This window comes from Synchiropus splendidus, chromosome 17 (genome assembly GCF_027744825.2).
Source record: "Synchiropus splendidus isolate RoL2022-P1 chromosome 17, RoL_Sspl_1.0, whole genome shotgun sequence".
NCBI classification, from domain to species: Eukaryota; Metazoa; Chordata; class Actinopteri; order Syngnathiformes; family Callionymidae; genus Synchiropus; species Synchiropus splendidus.
Window position 1 is genome coordinate 13,768,644 of NC_071350.1, and position 13,099 is coordinate 13,781,742.

Here is a 13,099-nt window from a genome sequence, read left to right on the forward strand (position 1 = left end):
ATTTTTATTTTAGCATATTTAGACATGGTTTTATTATATTTATTTTATTCAGAATTTTATTCTGTTTTTCAATTTTCTCAACAGTTTGCATCAAGTGTATTTTTTTGTTTTAGTAAATTTGGTGAATAGAAAGGTGACTTGCACTTGGTTCTGCTGCTGGTTGGACTTTCCGATGACAAATCTTTGAGATGATCACATGGTTTCATGTCATTTCACAAGGTGTCAGTTTGTCCACATGAAAGTAGATTAAATATGGTTATTGATCACAAATGAAACAAAGAGTAATGAATCAGTTCTATTGGGTTCTTAACCTTTTTGGAAAAGGTTAAGAACCCCTGGTTTAAGGTACTCCCTATTGTCTTATGGGTCACCCAAAACCAGGCTCCAGGCCAACACGCCCCTTAAGGTCCGCTAGGGTCTTTCAGCAACCAGATCTTCAGCACCAATCATCACCCTCGAACGTCTCCAGACTCTTGGGTCACAGTCATCTGGAGGAGGTGTACCTGGCTCTGGAGGAAGACACTACTTCTACTAAGGAAACAGTACTTGCAGCACTAGCCACGGTATCCAGGGACTCTCACCTGGCAGCATCACACTTCCCAATATCTTTTGGGATATCATATTCCCCGAACCTGGCTAGACGCTTACGGACCTTGGAACTGTGGTCCTTCAATTTTAGACACACTTTCCTCTCAAGAGGCGAAAGATTCTCCATCAGAGTCCAGTTTCTACTGAATTTCCAGACCTAATCATTAGCTCAGCTGCACAGAGACTCCCGGGGAATTGACTCGGCTACCTTTTCCCAGAAAAAGATCTCTCTCTGGCTGACCATGAGAGCGTGGTATTCCAAGAGCACTTCACTCTCAGGGGTCTAGATGGGCCTAACAGGAGTCTCCTGTGTCTGTGTAGTCCAAGTCCAATTTCTCAAATTCTTAAGCGGATGCAGACCACTCCCACAGGATTATCGTTTTTGTAAATGATCATACGAACAAGCTCTGAAAGGGTTTCTCTTCTCCCTGATCAATAATGACCCCCTCCCTCCTTCAGATCTCTTACAATACTTTCTTTACCCTGAAACTGAATTATTAACTGTAATGGATCTACTTGCTTTCGGGAAGATTTATCAGGTGGTTTAGCTGGCGCTGTAATCAGACGATCTAATCTCTCACAAATGGAGGCCAAGCCGGCCGGGCTTCTCGGGGCTGCGGATTCATCATAACTGGGAGGAGGTTTGAGCAATAAAATTCCCAGGGAGAGCAAGCGAGCAGGTCGGGAGGAGGGCTGGGACTTCTTCAGATGACAGCCGTTCCCTCTGGTTCAGTTAATGCAATTTCGCCGGTTTGACCTCGTGAGTGTGAGTGTGTGTTATTGTTCTGTCCACCGGCTTGCAGCCACTATCAGGTGCTCCGGCAGAAAGAAGAAATAACAATGACGGCGGCCGCCTTCATTAATCACAGCTGGGCGCTCGCACATTTGTACCTCCACTCTGACAAACACCGAGCTCTTCGGCTCCTCCGGCTATTACCGCTGATAAACTTGGCCGGCTAATTGCAAGTCAAAAGCTGTTAGCGACTGTGGGTATCAGCGGCCCTGTGGGGGCCCGCTGTGGTGGGCTTTCACACGCTGAGCTGCCGCCCGCCATCACACCGCCGCTAATGCGCTGTGGCAACCGCAGTGGTGCCAGCAGATTGCTGGGGTGGGGACATATCATCAAGACAAGTGCTGCCCACGTTTAGTCATGTACCGGCCACATTAGCCAAGAGTAGGCCGGGTTAATAAAGGTGAAGACACCAGCGGCTCCCGCGGCTTTTTATTCCCACACATTAAGGGGATTAATTTCCAGAATGTTGCCGGTGAAGGAGGCTGCTCCTGTCCTTCACCACCCAGACACCTCGGTGGGATGTCAGAGTCCAGCACGCTACCGAACTGCAGACAAACTTCCACCGTCTCTCTGGAGTCTGCAGATTGATGCCAGCCCATCCAGTACATGGACACGCATGAGCTACTGTCTGTCCAAATATGCCGACTCATCTTTAGTTCGAGTCTACGTCTCTGGAAAAATGATGACTCATATGTGGAGGACGTTTCTTTTTACTGAATAGCTTTTGTTGAATTTCAATGAGGAATGGACAATGATTTATAATTGTGACTAAAAAAATAAGGCCCCGGTTCCCTGCAATATCATGTGAGGGGGGCACAGGAAAAGATGTGCTTTTTCTCTCTGAGAATTCGACCATCGTCTATTGTCTCTTGTTGATTCTTGCGAGCAGGTGGCCTGAGGCAGGTGTCAGGTGGGTGGACAGCAGCACTGACAGCATCATATATACATGTATGTTTGAGAGCGAGCGGCTCACGCAGGTGAAGGGGAAGCCCACTGGGCTGCAGCACTGGTTGCCGTGGTTACATGTCATATATGATCCACCTTTGTCAACAGCAGAGAAATGAAAACGACAACGAGAGGAGAACAATTCTTCCACCAGAAATAAACTGGCTTGATTCGATTCTCTTCTTTGAGACTTCACATACGTCTTTACGTTTGCAAAATGCTCAAGTCGGAAGATTTAGAGATTTAGTTTTCATGCACATAATATTCAACTGCATTATCTGATTTTCTGTTGTACAGTATATTGTCTTGCAATACAATGCAATGTATTGTATCACCGGGATACTTAATGTATGGCAAGATACCTACCAATACACAGCCCTACTAGCAGTTACACACTAGGAATCTGAAACCCATCCACTAAACTCAAACAAGAAGACTCATTGACCAAATGATTCATGAACCAAATGACTTCTAGAACTCCTCAGATAAGCGAAGTCAATAGTCATAATAAACCAGCTGATTTGTAAACCAGACAAATCTGCAAACTTGGACGACTAAACTGACGTTCTACGTCACGGTCAACCACTGAAGACACGTGAGAAGCATCATCTCGCTCACGTGCTGCCACCTTATTCGAACCCAATCTCAGGTTTCAAGTCGATGAGCTGTGATTAATCTCTGCAGCATGAAGCTAAATGGTGCTTCCATTTAGGGAGAAACATAGGGAAACATGGAACGCTGACATATGGCTGGCATTAGAGTGTCGGCGTCTGGCTTGCCGCTAAGAAGCTTTTCTGCCGGTGATGGATGCACGTTGGCTCCACCAGAAGTTCATTTAGCTCTGTTAGCTAAATGAGCCGGCCCCCATTAGCCCCGTTGTTGTTTGGATTAATGACGCAACTGTGAAAATGAGCACTTGCTGGTGGGTAAGTGGCCGGCGTCGGGAAGATTTGAGCATTCATTTAAACTTCTGCAGAAGGACAGGCAGTGGACCGCCGCTGCACCTGCCTCAGAAAGATCCGCCCGGGAGGTTTTATGTAGCTACGAAGACATTAGCCGCTACAGATGTTGGGGTGACGGAAAGACTACATTAGGAGCTCAGAACATGAGGCCCACCTGCTGTTTGTTTCATAATGAACCTTGAGTAACTCTCTCAGCGGTCGTTCCTGAAAGTGTAGTAAACGTGTAACACCACTAGTTAAACAGTCTCAGATCCTCCAGCTGTTACCCCCCCATTTCAATCCCTCTCATGAATGAACTCACCTGTTAGTCTGGTGAGTAAGCAAGTCTGCAACACGCTCTTCTTCTAGTGAGTTTTGCCCTCTCACATAAAAGCCTGCTTGTATTTCCACAGTCAGACACGAAAGCCTGTTTCGGCAGAACCTCTTAGCGAGCTCAGCAGGCGCTAGCCATCAGGGAGGCGAGGCGAGGCGTGAATCACAGACCAATCAATTTTGACTTTTCAGGCTTGTAAATTGTCTCTCAAGTGTTCAAGTACAAGAAGCCCGATGAGCCACTGAACATTATAACTCTTCATCTGGAGACGCACAAGCTTTACCGGATCCTGGAGGCCAGGGCCGGGTTTACTGACCGAGACGGAGGACGCCGACTTCCTGGAAGGGTGGATGTCACCCGAGGACGGATGGACCCAGAGAGTGCTGTGCTGTCGAAGCAGGACTGAAGATGTTTTACTCGAGTGTGATCTTGTAGTTGGTCAGAAACAGAGTTACTTTAATTATCAGCGGCACATCGATGACCTTTACATGGCCAGTTCACTCAAGACTCTGGTTGGACTCTCCTGACATCCCCAAGTACAACGGCGACGTCAGCGCTCGCCATAATTTATCTGGCTGATGCTGATTATAGTGCGCTCAGGTGTCATTGTGTGTTTTATTTAGCCGCTGACGTTATTCAAAGTGACGGTGTGAGAGCAGAAGTGACCTTAGAGGAGGCTAAACACAGCCAAGGTGTGTGTCTCACAGTCAGGTCTGTCTGCTTCTTCTTTCAGAAGCACAGAACCGATGGCAAGTACCAGTACTTTCTCGTCCACAAAGTGTCACTTCTTTAACTCATCCCATCTCAATATGTTAACGTAAATTATAGGTGAGTAGAGGAGCATTACGAGTGGCTCTGTCGACGACTCCAGTCTCTCATACCTTCACGATGTCTTCATTGGACGACTTGCACTGCACGAAGGCCGAGACATCTGTCACCGCTCCGTTCATCTCGATGGAAACCATCTTGACTGGAATAGCCACGGTGCGGCCAGTGAGGATGGCCGTGTTGATGATCTCTGTGTCCTGCAGGGGGGGCAAACATGTTCACCGTCAATAACCAGAACCACTCTGAAGCTAGAAGGCAAGCTTCACTCTCAACCATGAGTCAGTCAAAACCATTGATCATCGTCACACTGCCGTTTTTCTTTTCCCACAGCTATAAATGGTCATATTGAAATGTTAAATGAAAGAGATCAGGATTTCTCCTCTTTCAAATAAAGAAATAAAAGGTGTTAAAATGATGTTTTTGCCATTAATTTTGTCACCAAGATCAAAGATCTTCCAGTATTTTTGAAAAAAAATACAAAAAACCAAAACATCACTTAGATGCATACTTGAATACCAAAATCCTGGCGCCGCACAACATTCACAGTATGTAATGTGCCCTTGAGAAAATTGAATCGGCCACCTCAGTCATTACAGAACTGTTCAACCTTCATTAGCAGAATATATATAAAATAAATAAATACAATTATTACGGGAAAAAAGTGTATTTTTCCCCAATAATTGATGCCTTTAAATGCGTAATTACAACATGAAACTTAACAATTCAATGTATTTTTGGATGAGAGTTCTTTAAAAAAAAAATTAAATTGCATTATTTCATATTCAAGTGAAATGTTAAGTAGTCAAATATTATGTTTGACACATCAAGAAGATGGACAGTGTTGGTCCCAAAAGAGAACATTCAATTCTCTGATTATGTCGCTGCAGTTGAGAGCCAGACCCCACCTGTCCGCCCCTCCCACCACCCCCCCACCTGTTCCAGAAGCAGGTCGTCGACTCAAACCAGCGTCATGCGGAGAGAAGCCTGGTTGTTCTCATCAGGAACAAAGTCATGTGTGCAGGACCGAACTAATGAGCGAGAAACAACCTGCGCCGACCCGAAACGTGTTGCAACATAAGAGGGTAGCTGAGGCTAATCACAAAATAGCTGATCCCATGAATAAAATATAGATAGATTAAATTATGAATCACGTTAACAGAGTGGCGCCGGAGATGCGAAATATAATTTTGGAAGGGTAAATATTCATTACGGATTCATTTTCCGGGTCACATTTTGGATGAATGCTGCAGTTTTTAAACCCTCTTAGTTTCTGCACATCATGCGATGATTTCAGGGGATGAGTCTTGTCAACATCGTGGGTGTGTTTTAAAGGTCGTGGAGTCAAATGAAATATCTGTTGTGTTGTTTAACTGTCTTTAGCACGATGCGTGGTCAGCTTGTAAACATCAGACAGGACCAGCCAGAGATGTTGCCTTCAGATAACAGAGGCAATTTCACTTATTTGAAATCATTTTGAGCCTCTTTCACCCTACTGGCAGAACGTTAGAGTGTTCCAGCACAAGCAAAAGACGTCTTCCCTTCAGCAGGTCTTGGGTCAGCCCCGGGGCCTCTCCCTAGTTGAACAACACACTTGTCCAGGAGGCATCCGAACAACAGCCACCTCAGTGGACCCGCTCTGAAGAACTGCCTTTGGGCTCAGGTCTTTCTTCACGACTGCACAGACTAATGCAGAGTCCTTAGGACTGAAGACGCTACACTGATCCATCAATTCAACTCTCCCTGAAAGAAAATCTGAATTTTGTTTACATTTTTAACCTCCAATGAGTGACAGAAAACCACCTCCCACCAAGCTCCTACATCATTAGCGTAACGTGTTTTTCCAAAGCTAAGTTGTTTTAATTGTGTAGCAAGAACGTCATGAGGGATTAGACACGAAGCGGTTTAATTACAAGCGTGGAACAATTGTCGTCCGATCTTTGTTGTGCGACAACTTGGAAATGCAAACAGCCAATTAAGAGCACCGACCGCCTTTTGTTCATTATCGCTCCTGAGGCGGATCATCCCAACAAATTCACTCTGGTTCGTGGCGCAGCAGTGCAGACACAACGACCACACAAATAAATCAGAGAAGTAGAGTTAAATATCCATCGGACGTCAAAATCTTAACAAGCGGCACTGAATTAAAGCAGTGTCTCTCCTCTCCACACACACTCGAGCCAGCATATCAACCTGCCCTCATCACACAGAAGATGTTAAACATGTGCTCTCATATTGTTTCCTCGAAAACACCTCCGTTCTCCATTAGAATGGAGACATTGGGCCATGAGCTTTGACCAAAGAGGCTTGTGTGTGGGGCAGGAAGGGCAGTAGTTGGGTCACAATCCATATTGAAGAGCAGCCACGTTAGACACAGTTCACGCCCTTCGACCCTCCTAAACACACTCCATCGGACCAGATCCGGGGTCTCTAGATGAGGGGTCCTCAAAGGGCCACAGTAGGTGCAGGCTGTGTGAGTGTGGTGCTGCTTATTTCGGCTACCCCTAACCACTGTGTTCTGTGACCAACTGCAGCCCCTTTGTGGATCAGTTTGAGATCACTGGCCTCGACTGTCCAGGAGACAAACACTTGGTGCAAGAAGGTGGTGGGATCAGGAGGCAGTGCCGTCTGTGGCAGGACTAGCTCAACAGGAGTTGGGACCTTCACGGTAGAAACCAAATTATAGTCGACGCTACCCATAACTGGTGTCACTTGCCAAATATACCAACCTCAATTTTTTTAGCTACAAACCTCATCGCATAAAGGGACAGTGGAAGTTAAAAAAAAAAACAAAGCCGGCACAAACTCGGATGCATCTCATTCAAAAGGTTCAGGTTTCAGTTCTCCAGGGGTAATAGAGCGTGTTCCCAGGCCCAGGAAACATCATGGCTAGATTGCTGAGCCACCTCAACTGGCTTCTCTTCCAGTCCCTTTCACATTTTAGTTCTGAGAGTTTGATCTGACAAACACGGCGTCCGTCCTTCATCAAGAGGCTGAGCGATAGCGGCGTGCCGGCAACAGATGCCACAACAAAACCCTAATTTGAGGCAGATGACGGTTCCCTATCTGGACCTTGGCGATCAAACCGGTTTAATTGTGTCTCATTTATTTCCACCATCTCTGGTCCGACAGGGAAGCAGCACCAGATAAGAGTCGCTTGTTTGTGGGGCTTTTTTTTTTTTTTTTTTTTTTTTACGAAGCACTGTTAATTGTTTGTGGGGACGAACGCGGCATCACGGCTCTGCGGATAATTGGCAGGACTGTGGGGGAGCGCTTTAATGGAAAGACGGCGTTCCGAGGCTCCAAAGCCTGGAATTACACCTCATAGGCGCTTTACAATTAAACGTCTGCTGCTCTGCGAGCTCCAATTTCACTCACCTGCATGAGCTTGGCACCAGAATCAAATTATTTCACACCGAGAGGATTTTAACTTAATTACTATTTACTGTAAGAAGCGGTAAAACAATTAGCGACGTCGCACTTTTGGTGGTGAAACAAAAATACTTCAGACTGAAACTTATGTTTATGAAGAGAGAAATGATCTGAATATACTGTGGCTTCATTAACGTTTAATTGCATTTTATGGCGTTAAAATGACCATAAAAACTTTTAGCCTCATAAACAGCTTTCAATTATTGATAGAAATTTCATCAGCACTTTTGCAACTTATTTTCTTTACTTTACTCTTCACACAAAAACCTACTTGCAATTCAGTTCTAGTCCTTACAGGATACTAGCTTAGCTTAGCTTCAAGCAAAGCAAAGACAGAACATACAGTTCCAAATCCTTGTCTCTTTTTAAGCCTCCTATCTTGGGATCGTGTCCGCAAGTGAAGGAAGCTTCGTCAGCACGAGTTGAAGAAAGAGCTGAGCTAGAAGTAAAACTGGGAGGAAGCCCCGGGGCAGACCCAAGTGAAGGAACAGGAGTCTAGACCTCTTTGCTGTGTCTGCTGCCTCTGCGACCCGAACTCAGCAAATACAAAGATCACAAAATGATGAATGGAACCTTCAACTTGGTTTTACAAACCTGGTTTTACAAATCAAATTTTAAAGCTTCCGTAACAACAATAAAACTGAGCACAATAAAGCTACTAGGACAATGGAGGGACTTCACCTCACTGGTTATTTAAGAGGGACATTTTTATCTCACCTCCGTCATAACACACCGCACGTATCATAGATTATTATGTCCGTGGTTACAGCAGCGCTATTAAACTTGACCCTCGCCTCCTAACACCAGCTAAAAGCACACACAGACATTAAACACGGCGTCGCTGAATTATTGATCAAATACATTTGCCAGATGTGTAACTCGCAACGCACACACGAGGAGATACATGAAAGAGCGTGACTCTGGGGGTTCGTCAAACACAAAACATCATACTTTATTAAACATCCGTAAGAAGCTAATAGAGTCGGAGCGGAGAGGCGGATGGCTGCAGTCGGTCGCTGCTGTAAATATTAAGACGCAGTGAAAGTCCATTTGGTGGCTATAAAGGTCCGACTGCAGCAGCATGTCATTGTTTACACCATGAGCAAAGTAGGTATGACCTCTGTGAAAGTACAAAAACGCAGTAAAGTCCACCACACGTCATCATCAGGTCGTACTGAGAGGGGTTTATTGAAATGGAAGCAAAAATACACATGAGAGGTGGAACTTGACAATGGAAAAAAAGGCAAAGATGAATAAACAAGTGCCAATACATTTGTCCATGAAACCTTTCTTTTAAATATTTGGACGTTTATTCAAGCTTTGATTCTAAATTTTTATTAATTATTATGATTTATTAGTAGTAAAACTAGATGTCCGTGTAAATGAAGAGATATAGATAAAGGAAACTATAAATTGACAGCAACAAACGAAAATGTTTCTCAAGAAGTAAAATTAATTCTCAAGTGGGTTATAAAACTGATTGAGTGATTCAAAGGACAGAAATCTGAGTATGAATGGTGAGATGGTTTATATAAAAATTAAAAATAGCAATTAAATACCTTACGGAAGGACATGTACTTTTAAAAAGCCTTGCAATAGATAGAAAATTAAAACATGAAAATTATATTAAATAAGATCATTTATTTCTGCAATCAGCCCTTAGCTGCTCTGTTCTTGAACCAGTTTATCAGAGGAGTAGCTCAGAAGGAGAACGTTAAAGTGAGACGGTTTGGAGACAAAGAGAGGAGACGGTGTCGGACCAGGGACGTTGGAGATGGACGAAGACAACCAGTGAGACTGACGGATGAACAAGGATGATGTGGAGAGGAAGAAGTGTCTCCTGTCCTATGATGGCTTCCTGCCACTCATCGGCCAGTGAATGGCGCCCCCTGTGGTTCTGAAGTTTTCAGTAAATCACCCTCTGGGTCATTTAACCTCCCAACACTACGTCCGCTCGTCATGCGTAGTAGCAGGTCAGGCACAGTTGCACACAATCTGTGCTCCGCCGTCCAAGGCGACCTCTCCACTCTGCTCCCCCCCCAACTCCAGCTTGCATTCGCCTGTCGTACTGTTTGTGTTTTGGGATCGCATCAACCCCCTCCTGCTTGATATCAGCAGTTTGTGAAAGTGCTGATCTTCTGCAGGAGCTGTCAGCGCGTGTGCTGCGGTGGCTCGTGTTTGCTGTGCAGCTCCGGATGACACTGGTTCTTCCCAGAAGTGTGGGGAGGATCAGTTTGTGCCACAGGAGAGGAAAGTGTTGTTCTTCCCTTCAGATATTTGCCAGCGCGGCAAACACTAGACCCCTCCACTGCAGGAGACATGCAAGCGTGTCACGAGTCGCGGCACCATAACACAACAGAAAATAAATTCTTTTTTTTTTCTTCAAACAGATGGCGCTGTCTGTTGCATAATACAGAGGCCCCTCATGACCATAGTAATTCAAAGCCCCTGATGAGTGAACACCGTCATTTAGCGCTAATAAATGGGTCAAAAACCAGTTCAGGAAACTAGAGATACAATGGAAGCTAACGCTGAACCAAACCACCCTGCAGCCGGTGAAGAGACTTCATCTGTGCAGCTGAATATACAGTATGTTGTGCTTCTCCAGCGTTGTGGAGCTTGTTCTTTATTCAGCTGTTGATTCCCGACAGTCCGCCGACCCCTGACCTCCAGTGCGGTTACCCACCCAGCTTGGACCGGAACTAGCAAGTGCAGGCGGCGAGCTCCAGGTGGGAGCCGTCGCTCGTCGAATGACTGAAGCTCTAACTGCTTCTGTTTTAACAAGCCTGATGAAACCCTCAGGAAGATCATGAAATCAAAAGTCAAAATGAAAGTCACTTCACTTACACCTTCGCTCCTAAGTAACACACTCGACGCACGACGAGGTGAGACTTTTACTTTGTGATGTTGCAGTGGACCAGCTGAACAGACCGAGAGACTCACATCTGCTTTTTCAGAGTTGATATATAGTAACAATGTAAAGATTTGTTACCGATAAGCATGACTTACTAGCAAAATGCTATATAAAAGGAGAAGATGGCTGCTTTCAAAACTTCTGAGTGAGTCGCAGATCTCTTCACAAGTCACTGAATCCTCACAGTGACTAAATGGGTGAACGGTTTTACTAGCGTCATCTGAATTTCCGACTCCAGAGACAGTATTTATCAGCAGCAAATAGATGATGAGGACACTCACCATAGCCAGGGGAATGATGGCCTGGATGTCGCGCTGAACCACGGTCAGCTCAGTCACCACCTTCTCTGCCTCAGAGGACGGGACCTGAGACTTGTAGTCGATGTTCCAGTTGATCCTCCGGGTCACTGAGAGGCTGGTGAAGTTCTCCATCTCAAAGTCCAGTTGCATCACCTCCACGTTGCCTATCCCCTCCCTGCACACACACACACACACACACACACACACACACACACAGACTATTAACAACCTCGCTGTGTCAGTTTCAGCAACACGTCGTGCAGAAGTAAAAGCAGTGATTCTGGTGTTTGTTAATTAAAGCGCTGACTAGATGGTCGTGAATAATTAAAGATGCAATTACACTCAGCATTTATTTTTTAAATCTCCCCCAACGTGAACTGGAGGCAGAGGAAAAGAGAAAGAAGAACTGCTTTAAAGCAGAGAGACAGTAAAACTCATTTTGGCAGGAAAATAAAATATGAAAGTTTTTTGTAGTTGTCGAGTGGAGACAGAAGGAATACGCACTGTATCAGGAAAACACATTTTGGACTGGGAGTTACAGTCTCTGCTGTGGTGCAGTCGACTCTCCGCTCCTCTGTTTATCATTTTGAGCTGCTCAGAAGTTCGGATTTGACTCTCGAACTCCGCCATCTTGTGTGTCTGACGTGATTCTGGAATGTAGCCGTTAGCATCACAACGTTACGCCGCTAAACAGCGTAGCATCATTGCAACCGTATTGTGACGCAAAACCATCAAAGGTAGAGTGTCGCCTCCTGCAGGTGTCAAGCCTTCAGACTTGACTCTAAATAAAGTTCCACGCCCACACGCTACCTGATGAGGAGTGACATCGCTAACGACTTCTTTATAGCTCCCGGATTTAATGATCGGCCCGAATAAATCAGCGATCGGCTCGTCAATAAACAATCAGCCGTCACGGCGGAGTGACCTCAGAGACGGGATAGATCATTTAGTTCTGCTCATCGCTTCGCACACCGGCGTAATTGTGTCGGCCGCGCTCGATAGCCGTTTAGTAGCATCACGGCTCTGACAGCAAAGCCAGACGTTGGTTTGAACCTCGCACCCTTGAGCAGATCTCAATGCCCGAGAGAGACGGAACTCTCATATCTATCCACTTCCACGCCCTCTCAAGTCCCAGTCAACTCAAGTCTTGACCACTTGGACTTTCTTCTGGTGCTTCCTATGAGACATCTTTAGATCTAGTCTCAATTCTTGATCAGCCATTGTCTTCGGAGCACTGGAGTACCCAGAGGAGAGCCACATGGACTTCACAGAGCGACCGAAGGGGGATTTGAACAGAGCAGAGGGTTGACAGAAGATCGCAGGAGGAAGAGACGGGGCACGGATATATCCGCTGAGTTAACAATGAGGCGTTCTCGCAGCACTAAGTCTACTCCATGTTTGAAAAGCTTTTGCTCTGGGCTTCTTCTGAGCTTGTGGGGTTTTAGTGTCTTTGATCAGACGTCTGTTTGAACTGATTTACTGGGAGAAGTCATCGGATCAAAGTGCTGCAAGGAAGAGGAGCCGCGGCTTTCCAACGATTGTTTCTTCCTTTAAGAGCAAGTCGATGATCAAAGATTCAGAAGATAACATTCAAATAAAGTTTGGAATTATTTTATTACACGGGTGTTGAACTTCTGGCCAAATATTTCTGCTGACATGTCTCTTGAAATTCACCTCGGTGTACCCGGGAACATCTGAGATCATGAGGACTGGCCCAGTAAAAATAAAGGTAAACTTGATAAAAATGTGTTGCGACGTTGAGGAAACTTTGTGATGACCTGATGTTTGACATACAAGGGGATGTGTGTCCACCAGAGGGCGCATTGTAGCTCAAGAGTCGATACATATGTTGCATGATCAAATGTGACAAAGAACTGAGTGAGTCCTCCAAATGTTGACCAGGTTTAACCTCCTACACACAAGCAGCACCATCGCTACACAATCTGATTCCAAAAAAACATGCCATTCAAAACCACAGTATAGACACAAATTTAAAATATAAATATGTGCAAAAACAGTACGATAATG

The 13,099-nt window shown here is 45.3% G+C and overlaps 1 protein-coding gene across 2 annotated transcripts in view; it reads right to left on the reverse strand.

The window, feature by feature from the left end:
• The window catches only part of tmem132e (transmembrane protein 132E), a 227,839-nt gene that overhangs the window by 18,337 nt on the left and 196,403 nt on the right, over positions 1–13,099 (reverse strand). For both annotated transcript variants that reach the window (XM_053847328.1, XM_053847327.1), the window contains exons 4-5: positions 11,054–11,246; positions 4,483–4,626 (exon numbers count right to left, since the gene is read on the reverse strand). In XM_053847328.1, coding sequence (XP_053703303.1) covers positions 4,483–4,626; positions 11,054–11,246 — 337 coding nt within the window. The remainder of the gene's footprint in view (positions 1–4,482; positions 4,627–11,053; positions 11,247–13,099) is intronic.